General features: G+C 42.3%; 1 protein-coding gene across 14 annotated transcripts in view; it reads left to right on the forward strand.

Annotated features, from left to right (window-relative positions):
• Positions 1-124: 124 nt before the first annotated feature.
• The window catches only part of camk2b1 (calcium/calmodulin-dependent protein kinase (CaM kinase) II beta 1), a 79,904-nt gene continuing 63,383 nt past the window's right edge, over positions 125-16,645 (forward strand). For all 14 annotated transcript variants that reach the window (XM_034090782.2, XM_034090790.2, XM_034090793.2 and 11 more), the window contains exons 1-2: positions 125-392; positions 15,498-15,592. In XM_034090782.2, coding sequence (XP_033946673.1) covers positions 331-392; positions 15,498-15,592 — 157 coding nt within the window. In that variant the 5' untranslated portion in view covers positions 125-330. The remainder of the gene's footprint in view (positions 393-15,497; positions 15,593-16,645) is intronic.

Raw genomic sequence — 16,645 nt, forward strand, 5'->3', positions numbered from 1 at the left:
CCACCCTACCTTTAAATATCAAAGCTCAGTTTTATTCTGAAAATTGCAGCCGGAAGTCGCTTCCCCTTGACCAGGTGACTTGATGACTGGTCTCTTTGAGCGCTGTGGCTGTCAAATAGTGGATTCAGAAGGAGAGAGAGCACCCACCCTGGTCGCTTCGTCTTTCCGTATCTAACTCTCCTTTACTCGGCACCTCAGACAAGGCATTTCACCGCTCCAAAGGCCGTCTAGCTGCTGGGTGGAGCTGTATTTTAAACGCTAATTTAGTGCAAGAAACCCCGCATTTTTCCGGAGTTGAGAAAGTAAAAGAGCAAAAGATAGAGGAGAGACATGGCCACGACAACCTGTACGCGATTCACTGACGAATGTCAACTGTACGAGGAGCTGGGGAAGTGAGTATCCGGTTTTAATGTGTTAGTTTTGCTTGTTTCTGCGGGTGTTGTGTGGTGTAAATGGAGCAGCGTTAGGAAGGCTGGTTTACAGGCAGTGCAGAGCTGTGCGACTCTGCAGACCAGTGTGTGCGTGTGCGCGTGTGCGCGTTTGAGTGTGTGTTTTTTCGGTGTGACAGGTCTGAAAATACTCTGCTCTCGCTCCATGTGTGAGTGGAAGTCTCTTTCTAACAAATGCTTGCTCTTCTCTGAATATTTTGTCATGCATGTTTCGAAATGGCCCCAAAATGCAACAGTAACGTCAGAATTTGCCGTTACATCAGGTGCACCAGCCTCCCGTTACAATTTAGAAACACGTGGGGTGTCAGAAATGTGCTGCAACTTTTTAAACTACAGATGAACTGTTGTGCAGAAAAAGTTATGTTTTATGGTTGCAAAGATCACAGTTTTTCACTAGTTTGATCAGATATCCTCTTGAAGAATACATTAATGTCATCTGCAAAGCTTAAAAAACGTTAAGTCTAGTGGGCTTAATATTACATTTTTAAGGCAATCTTCTTCTTTATATGTTCATCTATGTAAAGCTCTGAATGAATGGCATCTATATGGACACATTTTGTATAAACACAAGTAACACCTTCATTGCAGAAACGTAGCAGCTCCTATGCAGCATTGTGGTTGCAGATAATATGTTAACTGTATGCACATTGTTTTTCGTGGTATGTAATGACTCAACACAGACAACAAATGACTCCTCATCCAAGGACCAAATATTGCATTTCAAAAAACGATATACACTTTTTGAAGTTGTGCTGTCCTTAGATAACCATCATCAACGAATATCTCTAATGCGAAAAAATTAAGAGTGGTGACATGAGATAAAAAAGTTTGAATATAAAGTCAACAGTAATATACAAATACCTTTTTAGTAGATGAAAAACAAAACAATTTTAGTGCATTTTAAAAGTAATGTATGAGCTTCCCTAACATTATATTGGATAATTATTTAAACAAAAAAATAATGAACATGAAGTCAGTAAGGTGGGGTCACCAACACTTTCCATGAAGCACTGGAGGCCTTACAGTTTAAATCTTCATATTGCAACATTATAGATGTTTACAGTGATGCTGAAGAGTGTTAGCATCTAGCCTGTGTTCTTTGATTATTATGCATATCTCTTGTTATTTTCCGACAGCTTGATTGGCCCCATGCCATTAAGTCAGCCATATCTTATAACAGCAACCAACATATTACGGTGTCTGTTATATTCATGTGGGTTTCATGGAATGAAGATTAGAATCTCCATGTCATTTTAATAAATGATTGGAAATAGGCTAATTTACCAACAGTACATATAGTTTATAGTCCTGGATTACGTTTTTCTTTATAAATTATTAGATTGACATGCCAACTAGTAACCTAGAATATGATCAAAAGCCACAGAACCAATAGTCAAGACTATTTGTTCTCTTTTGAAAGTTATAATATTTAAGGTATCTTTTCAAAAACATTTATTTTGCAATATTACGTAAAATAAACTCTGTGGAAAGATTATACTTGCACGTTGTTCAGCATTGTAATCTCCACATATTGAAACACATTTGTAGTAAAAAGCTAACATTAGGCTATAAACCGACTACATCGTGGTCGCATGGCTCTTGCATCACTATCGCTAAACTGTAAACGGACTCGTGTTTGACTTGATGACATTAAGAAGTCTCATTCAGCCACTGGTTAGCAACAGTTAGCAGGCATCTAACCACAAACTTGTTTGAGACGAGGGAACCGGAAGTGGTAAAATGCTAACTAATAACCCGGGTTTTAGGACTCATATTTGTAATGACATTGCAATATTAGATATTGAAACTATGTTATTTGGAACATACATAATTTATGGATGGTAAGCAGCAAGGGAAGTTAGGCAGTACTGAATATGTTTTTTGTTGTGATACTGGGTCACCATTTGAATTTACTGTACTTGCTCCTGCTGCTGTTTTTAATAAGGTGCTACCACATGTATTTCAGAGCCACCATTCAAGTCTACATGGGTGATTGTTTGATACTGGGGCATTTTTTTTAACCAGATCATGCTGCTTTCAGAAACATTTTTACATTTTCCACTTTTTCTCTGTTTTTAAATCATATTAAACTAAATGTCTCAAAAAACCTCAAAGCCAATGAGACTATATATATATATATATATATATATATATATATACACACGTTTGTTTTTTTTGGGCAACGATTTTGTGATTTCGCTAAATTGCGATTAATTGTACACAATACACTTCAGTCAATGCGCTGGCTTTGAAGCTCTCTTTGTAAGAGAGAGACTCATCTGTTCATCCTGCACGGCATAACATCTTTCATAGACAATCTTAATATTTCTCCAGTCACACCAAGCCTGAAGGAAAGAGCGCACGTGTGAGAGGCTTGAAATCCTCATGATAACGCTCACTGTGACTTTGTAATAATAATCCAACATCTGAGCAGAACTAATTGTTGCGCCCTCACTCTCTAATGGTGTCGATTTATTAACGGGACTTGTGACATTTAAGCATACTCTAGTGCCATTCAACTAAAATTCAACGAGGTCCAGTTAGAGCCATGCAAAGGTCCGGAACATCAAGATGTCGAACTTGCTTTATGAATTAGTGTGATATATATTGAAGTAGCCTGTAGCTTTATCAACGTCTGCATGTAATCAACAACTGACTGCCAAATAAAGAAAGAAAGTACAATTCATAAACAACAATATTTATTGTCAATTAACATTGAACTCTACAGATATACAGTAAATACTGTGGATATGTGTAATGTTCCTCTCGGGCTGCATTTAAAAATAAAATAGGAGAAAATAAATAAAATAGCTTTGAAAATATGTGCATCTTAAACTGCTTAATTTTAGATAAATAAAATAAAGTGTAGCAGCAGCTTGAGTTTCCCTTTTTCTTTGTTAACCGTTTCACATCATGACTTAACAGTTTCAGACGATTATAAACGGGGGTGCACATAAGTTTTTTGCCCTGGTTCTCAAAGGAGCACCTTGAGATGTTGTTTGGTGTTCATCCTTAAAATGAAATAAACCGGAACTTTTGAGGGGATCTTGACTTTATTTGCCAGACACATGCGCTGAACACACATGCAGAGGTGAACACAGAACACACATGCAGAGGTGAACACAGAACACACATGCAGAGGTGAACACAGAACACACATGCAGAGGTGAACACAGAACACACATGCAGAGGTGAACACAGAACACACATGCACAGAACACACATGCAGAGGTGAACACAGAACACACATGCAGAGGTGAACACAAGACAACATTAGCACGACCAGTAATCCTACAAGCCGTCATCACTACGCTCCTGACTGTTCTCCTCACTGTCTTCCTCTCTGTCAGACATGGGAGCTGATGATGTAGGCCTACTACTTTCTCTCCGGTTGAGTCTGCGATTAGCTGCTGGTTTCGGGTCGAAAGTCTCTGTCATCTTAGAAAAGTGGATGTAATCAAATAAGTATGTGAACATAACCAATAACCTACCATAGCCAATAACAAATTAATGTAACTTATTTTATTTATGATGTTCATTCATATCTTATCTTATCTAACATTTATTTATTAATGCATTTTTTTATCTTTCCAGTTTTATAGGATGTTTTTGGTTTACTGTCCTATAGTATACATTGTAATGATTTCACACCTGTTTATCCCAATAATTATAAAGGAGTGCCTTGGAAATATGTGTTTACATAAATTGTGACAAAACCGTTTGAACTTAGACTAAAGTGAACTATCTAAACACTCAGAGTCCTTTACCTCACTGAGCTGTAGTTATCAGCCTCTCAGTCTGACTGGAGAGGACTCTCCCTCCACATTATTGTAGAAACATCTTCTTCTTATATCCGTTAAAGCAGCTAGCACCAGATTCTAATAACAACAGCGCCGGTACCGGTGCACCCTCCCTCGCTCACTCGCATTTTGGCTGTGAGCTGCGGGCGCCAGATAAGCCAACATCCCCCATTTTCATCACTTTCAGCGCCCATCGTACAGGGCAAATGAAACGTGTAACCGGGGTGAAAAGGGTGTTACATTTACTTAATTATGAATATTGTTACATCAAGGCCGAAAATTAGGATGAGCGCCAACGGTCAAAAATGTTTTCTTCCCTCCCAGAACTGCCAGCGCAGCGCCCCCCCCAGGTCTGGCGCCCTAGGCGAACATTACGCCAGTGCTACGGGCCGGCCCTGAGTTCATATCATAGGTTCATATGCAACTTGCAAATATATTTCTTTCTCTCTCCTCTCTTCTCTCTTTTCTCTTCTCTCTTTTCTCTTCTCCCTTCTCTCTCTTCTCTCTCTCTCCCTCTCTCTCTCTCAATGTTGGTACGCAAATGCGTCTTTTTTCAAATGACACTGTGCTCTTTTTTTGGCGGAGGTGCGCATGCGCACCTGCGCACCAGTTATGTGCAGCCCTGATTATAGAACAATATCAGTCTTTACGCATCATAACAATTGAACAGTTTTAAAGTTTCTCTTTCTTTCCCTCTTATATTGCAGTCCCTCACTCACTTTTTTATTCAGTGTGAGAATTGAGCTTGAGCTTGTCCTGCCAGGAGTTTAAATCTGGGCTGAAATGGTGTCAGTGCCATTCTCATACACATGCAAGTGCTCATTGGTTAGCCTCGGTTAGCTCATTGGTTAGCCTGCGCTGGAACGATATTTATTTTTAATTTTGATCCTGGTGGACTGATCATATCGGGCTCTGAGACTGCTTATTTTTTGTGACCTCAGTTCTGACTTGAGAGGGAATGTTTGGTCAAACACTTTGTGTTTTGTCTCATATAGTCCAGCAGATATGTGAAATATCTGAAAGAATTGTGCTTTTGATGATAAAAACATGAAATTTGGCACATTGTTAGAGCATGCCCTAAGGAAGAAATCTTTGGCTATAGGGCCATCGCAAATGTGGTGCTAATAGTGGCGTTTTGGCACTTTAATAGTGGCGTTTTGGCACTTTAGCGCCACGGTCTCTGCACAAATGAGACACACTGGTTCTGTGCTCCCAGTGGGCAGGATGAACATGAATGAGTCCACTCAGGGTTAAAAGCTCTGTTCTCACTGTCCACTTTCCTCTTCTTGGAGAGCGCCATGTGTAATTATTTGTCTCTCCCTGTCTGCCGCTAACACACCTGTTCACTCTCCTCTCCTTCTATCGCTAATTATTCTCTTCACTCACTTTCCTCTCCGCTCTCTTCTGTGCTCTCGTCTCTTCTTCTGTGTTTCTCTCCCTGTATCGCTCACTCGTCTCTTTCGCCCCCTGTCGGCAGCGGTTAAAATATAATCGCCCCCGTCAAAATTGAAATCCCCTATTAATATGTTGATTATAGGTCTGGGTCCGTATAGGTCCGGACCGCGTTCCGCCTGTTGCCGACCCCTGCTCTAGTATGTTTATCCCATTTATGTGATGTTTGCTGTACTTAAATACAAACACCACAGCAAGCCTCGAAGAAAGGGCTGGCTCCAATGTTGATGAAATAAGATTCATAGTCCAGCAGATATGTGAAATATCTGAAAGAATTGTGCATTTGATGATAAAAGCATGACATTTGGCACACTGTTAGAGCATGCCCTAAGGAAGATTTTTAGCTATAGAGCCATCGCAAATGTGTCCAATGGCGGCCATTTTAAAAATGCACTGCACTGAAGTGCTGCCTTGACACATTTGCATTGTCCACTGCACCCCTTTCTGCATCCACAGCAGAAGAGTTCACGACAGGCCTGGTAATGTGGTCCAGTAAACTTCCCATTCACCTGTGGCCTTCCTCTTCCACCCCCAGTCACCTGGGGATGGGAGTTCAGGGGCTGCAAACATCATCTGTACCCAGCAGTGACCAGCTTGGAAGGCAGCTCTCTTTGTGTGCTGAATCAATGCTGCTTGTGTTGGGGGGAGTCCCTCAATTGTTCTACCTTTCTGGGTGAAGAGTTGCTTGCGTGCCTGATTGACTGACTCCTGGCTGCTAGTGCGGTCATACAATACCAGAGAGCAGTGTCACACTCACTTCTCTACTTCCCCTCTTCTACGAACATGATTCGTCATTCCATCGATGAGGTAAGGCAGGCATTAGAGATTCGGAATCCGGGTCAGATCACTCTGGATCAAACACTCTGATGTTTGTTGGGTTTCACATTGAGATGGCAGCACTCAAGGTACTTGGTAACCTCCTGGAGGGGTAGCGGGTGGACAAGAGCAGTGTCGTGTTCCCAGTTCCACTTCTGATCTATCATCCTGCAGCTGGAAATAGAGTTGATGATCTATGTGCGATCAATAAGAGAGGCCGACTTCCTACTCTACATAAATGCCTTGACCAAGAGTGTGCCTTGGTTCCTTTCTCTGGGACTGGTATCCATCTCTATGCCGGATGGATACCAGTCCACTTACGTGACATGATTGTGCTAAAAGATAACCATCCTGATGTCCATGGGCAGTTTCTGAAAGGAAACTTTGCTGTGAAGCAGACGACACGCAGCTTCTCTGCTATTGTCATTGACCAGGCCCACGAGCAGAACAATGCCTCTGTGAAAGGTGATGGTGGTGCTGTAGGCCTGACAGAGAACCCTGCAGCTCAGCGACGCTGGATGGTGTCTGGCCCCAAGATGGCACGTGTGGTTGGGGAGTTTGAGGCCTCCACTGAGAAGAGCAAGAAGACTGACACCCGGCACTATGAGCAGACCAAACATGCGCAAATGGCATTTGCACAAGATGTTAAAGCACTAATTGGTGCTATATGAGACATGGGCAATCCATTCTGTGAAATAAGCGGTGAATATCTTCTTGTACTGGATACTAGAGACCTTGCAGATGCAGCAGTCATTGACACTCTGAACCAGATTGAGAAACTCGGACAGGATGGGTATGACACCTACAGTGGAGGAAATAAGTATTTGATCCCTTGCCGATTTTGTAAATTCACCCACTTGCAAAGAAATGAACAGTCTATAATTGTAATGGTAGGTTTATTTTAACAGTGAGAGTAAGACGAAAATCAAAAAGAAAATCCAGAAAATTACATTATATAAAAGATAAACAATTATTTAACTGTGGGAAATAAGTATTTGATCCCCTTGCAAAAACAAGGATTCTGGCTCCCACAGACCGGTTAAATAAGTTAATTTCCTTTTAGGAAAGTACCCCTCGTATCAACTTGTTATCTGTATAAAAGACACCAGTCCACAGAATCAATCAATCAATCAGATTCCAACCTCTCCACCATGGGCAAGACTAAAGAGCTGTCTCAGGACCTCAGGGACAAGATTGTAGACCTGCGCTTGGCTGGGATTGGCTACAAAACCATCATCAAGCAGCTTGGGGAGAAGGTGACAACTATTGGTGCGATTATTCGGAAATGGAAGGAAAAAAAATGGACATCAATCAACAATCAATCACCCTCGCTCTGGGAATCCATACAAGATCTCGCCCCTTTGGCTCTTGATGATCATGAGAAAGTTGAGTTATCAGCCAAGAACTACAAGGGAAGAACTTGTTAATGATCTCAAGGCAGCTGGGACCACAGACCCAAGAAAACTATTGGTAACACACTACACCATAATGGATCAAACCCTGCAGCGCCCGCAAGTTCTCCTGCTCAAGAAGAACATGAAAGGCCCGTCTGAAATTTGACACTGAATGATTCAGAGAAGGCTTGGTAGAAGGTGATGTGGTCAGATGAGACCAAAATGGAGGTGGAAACATTATGCTTTGGGGTGTTTCTCTGCAAAGGGGACAGGACGACTTCCCTGCATCGAGGAGAGGATGGACGGGGCCATGTACTGTAACATCTTGACCAATAGCTTCCTTCCCTCAGCCAGGACACTGAAAAAGGATCATGTATGGGTCTTCCAGCAGGACAATGACCCTGAACATACGGCCAAGGCAACACAGGAGCTGCTAAAGAAGAAGCACATTTAGGTGATGGAGGGGCCTAGCCAGTCTCCGGACCTTAATCCCAAATCTGTGGAGGGAGCTGAAGTTTTGAGATGCCAAGAATCAGCCTCAACACCTTAAGGATTTGGAGAGGAACCTCGGAGAGGAGTGGACCAAAATCCTTAATGAGATGTGCACAAACCTGGAGACCAACTACAAGAAGTGTCTGAACTCTGTGCTGTCCAACAAGGGTTTCTCCGCTAAGTACTAACACATGTTTTGCAAGGGGATCAAATACTTATTTCCCACAGTTTAATGCATATCAAATTGTATCTTTTATATAATGTCAATTTCTGGATTTTCTTTTTGATATTCTTAAATTAAACCTACCATTACAATTATAGACTGTTAATTTATTTCTAAGTGGGTACATTTACAACCTCTGCACGGGATCACATACTTATTTCCTCCACTGTATGTCAGTGAGCGCCTGGTCAAACAGACAAAGCCCATCAAAGATCCCGTCAAAAAGGAAAAACTTCCCTCTATTCAGCCGGCCTCCAGTCCGAGAGAAGTCCAGGTCCCACAACAGCTCTCATCTCTGAAGAATGACTGTTCTCTGTTCTCTAGGCTGTACATTGTATCTGAGATACGTGATGGAAGTCTGGATGAGTCTTTTGGGATTATTTATGTGAAATATAATAAACATGAATACCAGGCATGTCCATCATCATTGTCACAAATGGGCAAGCTCAGAACTGGTACCAAGTCAGACTTGGTGGGCTGTTTGGAGGACCTGATTTATGTACAAGAGAATGCATCCCACCCCACAGTTAAGGCATTATCCTTGATGGGCCTACTCTTGTGAACATGCTACGACCTGGTGCTGCCAAGACGTTTTTTTATTATGCGCAGAAAGCGTTCTCACCATACATCCTGTCTCAGCTGGAGCATGTCAGCAGAGTCGATGTCGTGTGGGATGAATATTTCCCCAAAAGTCTGAAGGTTGAAACACGCAGCAAGAGAGGGAAGGGAGTTCATAGACGCGTTGAGCTATCCAGTGTCATTCCTGGAAACTGGCCAGAGTTTCTGCGCATTGAAGACAAGAAGGCTGAACTGTTCTTCTTCCTGGCAACCAGTGTGGCAGCCCTCAACACTGGCAAACAGATAATCAGTACTTGCAACATGCACACATGACGAGGCTGATACCCACATCCTACTGCACCTAGGAGATGCTGTGAAGGAAGGGTATAGCAAGGTGTCAATACGCACAGTTGACACGGATGTGGTAGTACTGGCAATCACAGCAGCCCAATCCCTCAACATCACTGCTGTGGGTTGCCTTTGGAGCTGGGAAGAGTGTTCGGCATTTAGCAGCTCATGAGATGGCGAGGTCACGAGGTCCAGATCGATGCATAGCCTTACCAATGTTCCATGCATTTACTGGATGTGACACAGTGTCATCTTTTGGTGGCAGGGGCAAGAAGACGGCGTGGGATAAATGGATGACATTTGATGATGTCACTAGAGCCTTCTGTGCCTTGGCTGCCACCCCAGACTCCGTACACAACTGGATGGAGCCTCTGGAGCGATTTGTGGTATTGCTGTATGACCGCACTAGTAGCCAGGAGTAAGTCAATCAGGCACGCAAGCAACTCTTCACCCAGAAAGGTAGAACAATTGAGGGACTCCCCCCAACACAAGCAGCATTGATTCAGCACACAAAGAGAGCTGCCTCCCAAGCTGGTCACTGCTGGGGACAGAGGATGTTTGCAGCCCCTGAACTCCCATCCCCAGGTGACTAGGGGTGGAAGAGGAAGGCTACAGGTGGATGGGAAGTTTACTGGACCACATTACCAGAAGCGACCCAGGCCTGTTGTGAACTCCTCCTGAATGTGTCAAGGTAGCAATTCAGTACACTGCCCTTTGCCACTGTGGTGGACTGTGTTTTCAGAACTAAGTCTGCATTTAGTTGAAAACCTGTAATAATTCATATATATTATGTAACATGTATGACTTCACCATAATAAATATATTAATAGTTTACTGTGTATTCTGTTCCCTGAATACCAGATACATAGTTTAAATAGTACCAATGCATTCTCCATCCTTGAAAATGTAGGATTAGCCACCAGAATCAAGATCCTAGGTGGTCTAGATCCTAAACTACTGGTAAAATAACAACCAATGGTGGCCATTTTCAACCCAGAGGCCACACCCTCTGCCAGCAGAACATACTGTTGGAAGCTCAGGTTCAGTTCAAAACTGTATCCAGTCATGCCGACGAGGGTCTGTTTCCTGTATTGTGAGGGGAAATCTTCAATGCATGCCTTACCGAGGGCAGAACCACGACGAAGTCATTGGTTGAAATGTATTTTTAACACTGTTCATTCAGATGTTCGAGCCGGTATTTTACTGTGTGCGCGGCATTTCACGGACCAAAGCTTCACAAACCTTTCAGCGATTCATGCCGGATATGTACAGCGTAGGGCACTGAAGAATGATGCTGTTCCTACTTTGTTTGGACCAGCGGGAGATTCGGGTACACAACCTGTAAGTATTCATTGTTGTTTGTGTATTTATGATGTTTAAAACAAACAAGGTATCTACCACGATTGTTTAAATGGGTAAACGTTTTTCGGGCTGCTAAGCCATTGACACAGTGCTAACTGGGCTAACTAAGTTGCTAGCATTTCCATATATCAACTCCAATGTCAGCAAATGGCCTTATATGTATCTCATAGCAGGAGAATGTCTGCATTAAAAAAAAATTAACGCCACTAATTATTTTAACGTGATTAACGCATGTGTATTTCTTTTCCTCGGCCGCCCCGTAGTTTCAGAGCGCATCGAGTTTAAAATACCATCTACAAGCTGATGCTGACAGCCCCGCTCCTGCTGCCCGCTTGTGGCAGACCACACTTCCACGCTCACCGGCAGGCACCGACTGGCCATCGGGAGGACCGGGAGGGTGTGTGTATGTGTGGCCCGAGCGAGAGAGAGACCTTACGTGCATTGTTGTTGTTAGCATCTGGTGCTAGCTAGCTGCGCTAACGGATATAAGGAGCTGTTTAAATGAAAACAGAGGAGCGACATTTCGCCACAACTGCGCCGAGCACTTGACTTTATGCAGGAAGCCAGACAGCGGGACATTGTACGAAAAGTCAGCACACTCAGCTCAGATAGTGCGCAACATGATTGCAGCTCCCGTTCGAGCATATGCCTTGAGTTGCACATAGCTCCAACGATCACACACACACACACACACACACACACACACACACACACACACACACACACACACACACACACACACACACACACACACACACACACACACACACACACACACACACACACACACACACACACACACACACACACACACACACACCATTTGTATTGTATGAGAGAGGTTCCAGGTTGAATTGAGGCGAATATTTGTAATGTTCAGAGGTTGTTTAATATTCATGAGAATATTTGTCATTGTTCAAATGATAATAAACATTAGCATAAAGCATATTTGTCCACTCATATGTTAAGAGTATTACAAACTTCAAAAATATTCCTCTAAGGTACATTTAGAACAGATACAAAATGTGCGATTAATCGCGATTTAACTATGGACAGACAATCATGCGATTAATTCGCGATTTAAATATTTTAATCGACTGACAGCCCTAGATATTTAACCTTATTGCCTGTTGACGTTTACGACCAAACCCTGTCTCTGTTATCTCTCGGAATGGGAGGCTCCAGCTATCTTGATAAGCCAGTTCAACTCGCGGTCACAAAATGGTTTACGACTGTGAGAACACTGGCTTTCTAAGCTCCACAGATGTTTACGCCTCCCCCAATATGCTCATTAACTCTCCGAGAGAGAGGCTGGGCAGAATTGACATGACAACCCACCCGTGCAGTCAGAACCTTTTGCTGCTGTGACTTGTGATATGAATTCTCCGGCCGTTGACTTGTAATAAACATTGTTTGACATCAAAGCTCCAACTCTCCTCATGTCTCTCTGAGTCCTGACTCTCCATTGCTGCAGAAGTTTCCCTTACAGTAAGAATAACTTACTCTTCTTCCGTTCTATGCCTCAAAGGTCCATAATCGAATCTGTACATGTTATGGAGGTTCTGCAGGGTGTATGGGTTGAGACAGTTTGGCTCTAGTCCTGGGTGGTGTACCATGCACATAATAGGTGCTGGGACTTGGTTCATTCGTGTTGCAACCTATAGGAAGGTAAGATATTTGTAACATAACACGTTTAGCAATTAAACCAACTATGGCGAGGTTTACAAAATAAACATTCAATTACTAAGGAAGAAATAAAAGGGCATATAATAGTCTGACTTGACAAATATGTATGGCGTATATCTTGGCATATAATGTTGTGTGCTACTGTTGGTGTTTTCAGCTAGCTGGCTACATAATGTTGTAACTTACATCTGAAATGTTAGTGCAATACTAAATAAAAACGTTCCACTGTGAAACAGTCTGCTCTAGTTTGGGATGGTGGATCAGGTATCACGTTGGTCTGTCTCACTTTCAGGATCGGACTCCGGTTCAAACATATACGGCTGTACAGATGCCATTTTGGTGTCTATATATGCCGGGATCCGGAGTCATGGATGATCCTGCGGTCCTGTGTCCTGGATCGCGAGTCGTGGCTGTGGTCCTGGATCATCGGTCCTGGATGGATATCCTCGTGGATTCATCTTCCTATTATACACACATGCATTTCCAAACATTTGGACTACCTATGTTGTAAATGTATTATCTTTTCAATTTACACACGGCATCTATTGCACGTCTGCCCGTCCTGGGAGAGGGATCCCTCCTCTGTTGCTCTCCCTCAGGTTTCTCCCATTTTTCCCTTTAAACTGTGGGTTTTCTCCAGAAGTTTTTCCTTGTATGATGTGAGGGTCTAAGGACAGAGGGTGTCATATTGTCATACTGATATTCTGTACACACTGTGAAGACCACTGAGACAAATGTAACATTTGTGATATTGGGCTATATAAATAAACATTTGATTGATTGATTGATTGATTGTAAAACTGATGTTCCGCTCAGAGCCGAAAAAAGCACTGTGATAGACATGGGCGGAGCCTCTCTGGTGGTTGACTAATCAGAACAGAGTGGCCGAGCTGACCAATCGGAGCACACTGGGCTCACAGGGAGGGGGAGGGGGTGGGGCAGGAGCTCCAGGAGCTCCAACAAGCCGTTTAGGACAGAGAGTGAATACCGGTGAATACACATACTTTACAGAAATGCTGTATGAGAAACAAATGTGAGTTTGAAAATTTGCACAATATAAATCTATTCTAGTAGACCTCAACAATGGAATTATGATCAATAGAAATGGCCATGACATGGGACCTTTAACACTGGTATGGTTCTACTTCAATGTTTTGACACAAGATCTTATAAAGTTCATAATCAAATACATTCTTATACTCTACATATGCAGGCATATAAAATGACAAAACATAATTTGAATGAATTATAATTAAAATATATTTCAAAACATCCTGTTTAAACTATGCATTCTGGAATATTTTCACAATAAAACAAACAGTTTCAAGCTTGAATGTGGATTTCTGTCATAGTTACTCATTACAAAATAAAGATGCTCAAACAAGTTATTCAAAAACTCATAACTTTTCTCTGATTTTGGTATTCTTTTTTGCCTCAGTTACACTTGAAGCTTTTGAGTGTAACCTTACAAATCCTAATCCACAGTACGTCCTCAACACCACAGGCAACATGTGAAACTGTAACTGTACACCAGAAGCTCGGAGTAATCCCGTTACAATACACTCCAAGTCTACTAATAGAATTAAATTAATAAAAGTCCATCTTACTCTTCTGGGTGTCAAACCAGACTTTCTAAAAGCAATGAATCATGACGTGTTGCCCTATTTAACTATGTGTGTTAGCATATTTAGCCCTGATCACTTACCTCACAGTGGGAACTTTCCAGGCACAGCTGTGGAGTTTGGTGTCAGTTTGGTTGAGTGTGTTGCTGGTGTCGGTCATGCAGTGCTTTATACACAACCGTGTTTCAGAGAGTTTCTTGCCTTTGGGTCCTGTTTAGCTACATCTGGTTACTCTAGAAGAGCTCTCTGTAAGCGTGTTGATCTGCTGGAACTAAACTACCCAGACAATCCTTACCATGAGATGTAGCATTTTGAATTCAGTTGTTTTTATCAGGCGCCTAAACTGTATTGAAATTCCCTGTGAAGTCTGCTGGCTTTTGTGTCTCTCCATAGACATTTCCCCCACTGTCTGCTTATTAAGGTCTCAGGTCAGCTGGTCTCGCAGCGTTCACCTTTGACCCTGACCTTGTTGGTTGTCTTTAACTGCCTCAGTGTGGAGGCAGACCAGTGGCACCAGTCCACCTTTTCACTGTAAACTGTGGTAGCAAGACTGGGCAGATCTCACTTAACATGTCAGGCTATGAAGCCTCTCTGTCGCCTGCTCTCTGGTTTTTAAAGGGAGATATTTTTGTGTTGAGGCTGATGACATGTGACCTTCTTATGGCCAAATCCATCCACATATTCAGTCTTTCCAGTCACAATTTCCTTTAAACTTTTGAGGTGTAGTTTCTTCACACGGCAGCAGATGCTAAATTAGATCACAGAATCACATACTAACGTTTACATGAGGTAGCTGTAAGTCATCATGCTTTGGTTGTCGGACTGGTGCAACATGTGTGCTTCGTGACAGGCTCTTCAAGGTAAAATACCTATTCACTAATGCAGGGATTGTGTTTAAGAGCCCATTTTAGCCCTGTCTCTCGCACGCCGAATGTGTGCATGTTATTTAAGTTATGCTGACTGTGTATGGGGAGCCCCATGGGAGCCTATTAGGAAGACAAATCCTGGCAGCATAGTCTTTTAATGGAGCTAGCCGCAGTTAACTCGAGCAAGTCGCATCAGGTCTCTTCTACATTTGGCTGAAAAAAAATGCCAGCTATGAAAAAAATGTTCAGCAAAATCTTATGAAGAGTTAAGTTGAGCTCTCTGTGTCGTTCGTCAAGAACTGGCAGGCGTGCTGGTGTTGCCCTTGTATCAAAAGAAGGTGAATAATGCAATTGGGGAATCACATATATATTCTTAACATACAGAAATTAACAAAGATTAGTAAATGTTTTTTTTCTGTGTATTTACAGGGGAGCCTTTTCAGTGGTGCGCAGGTGTGTTAAGCAGTGTACAGGACAGGAGTATGCCGCCAAAATAATCAACACCAAAAAGTTATCCGCAAGAGGTAAGCACATCCCCGTTCTTCTCCATCCAAGGTGTTTTCAATTCCTTCAGAACTTAAAGGAGCCGTATTATGCTAAGCTTTGAGTTTTTTATAATTGTATTTTGTGCCTCTACTGTGACACGCTTTAATGTTCAAAAAGTTCTATATTTTTCTCATACTGCCTGTGCTGCAGCACCTCGTTTCACCCTCTGTCTGAAACCAGAGTCCAGTCTGCTCTGATTAGTTAGCTGGCTGGCTCTGTTGAGATAGGTAAACTGCTTAGAGAAGTCCCGGCGCTTAGCCTATACCCTATGTGTTGGAGCGCTAACCAATAGAAGCAAGTGTTACATAGTGATGTCACTATACTACAGAAGTCAACAAATGAGTCCAATGGAGGCATTTTAGGCAGGTGTTGGAGAGAAACTCCCTCTTGAGGGAACTTTGGTATTTTAGCCTTTGCAGACCATTTACATGCACAATAACCTAAACCACTACAGGAAAGGGAAAACCCCAAAAATCAAAATAGGGCCCTTCAACATATATTGGCGCTGAAACCAATGTGCTGTGTTCCTGTAAAGTGGGGTCCCAAACAAAAGTTGAATTTCACTTACTTCAAGTAAGTATGTGTAACCATATGAGAATCACTCATTTGTTCATAGTTTCTCTGTCTCAGTAGACACCTCCACACCTACAGCGTCGACAGTTATCAGGGTTCGTACGGTCATTGAAAACCTGGAAAAGTCATGGAAATTCAAAATGCAAAAGTTATGGAAAACAATATTTTTCCCAAAGTTTTGGAAAAGTCATGGAAATGTACAGTGGGGCAAAAAAGTATTTAGTCAGCCACCAATTGTGCAAGTTCTCCCACTTAAAAAGATGAGAGAGGCCTGTAATTTTCATCCTAGGTATACCTCAACTATGAGAGACAAAATGAGAAAAAAAATCCAGAAAATCACATTGTCTGATTTTTAAAGAATTTATTTGCAAATTATGGTGGAAAATAAGTATTTGGTCAATAACAAAAGTTCATCTCAATACTTTGTTATATACCCTTTGTTGGCAATGACAGAGGTC

The sequence above is a fragment of the Pseudochaenichthys georgianus genome, chromosome 9, assembly GCF_902827115.2.
Source record: "Pseudochaenichthys georgianus chromosome 9, fPseGeo1.2, whole genome shotgun sequence".
NCBI lineage: Eukaryota > Metazoa > Chordata > Actinopteri > Perciformes > Channichthyidae > Pseudochaenichthys > Pseudochaenichthys georgianus.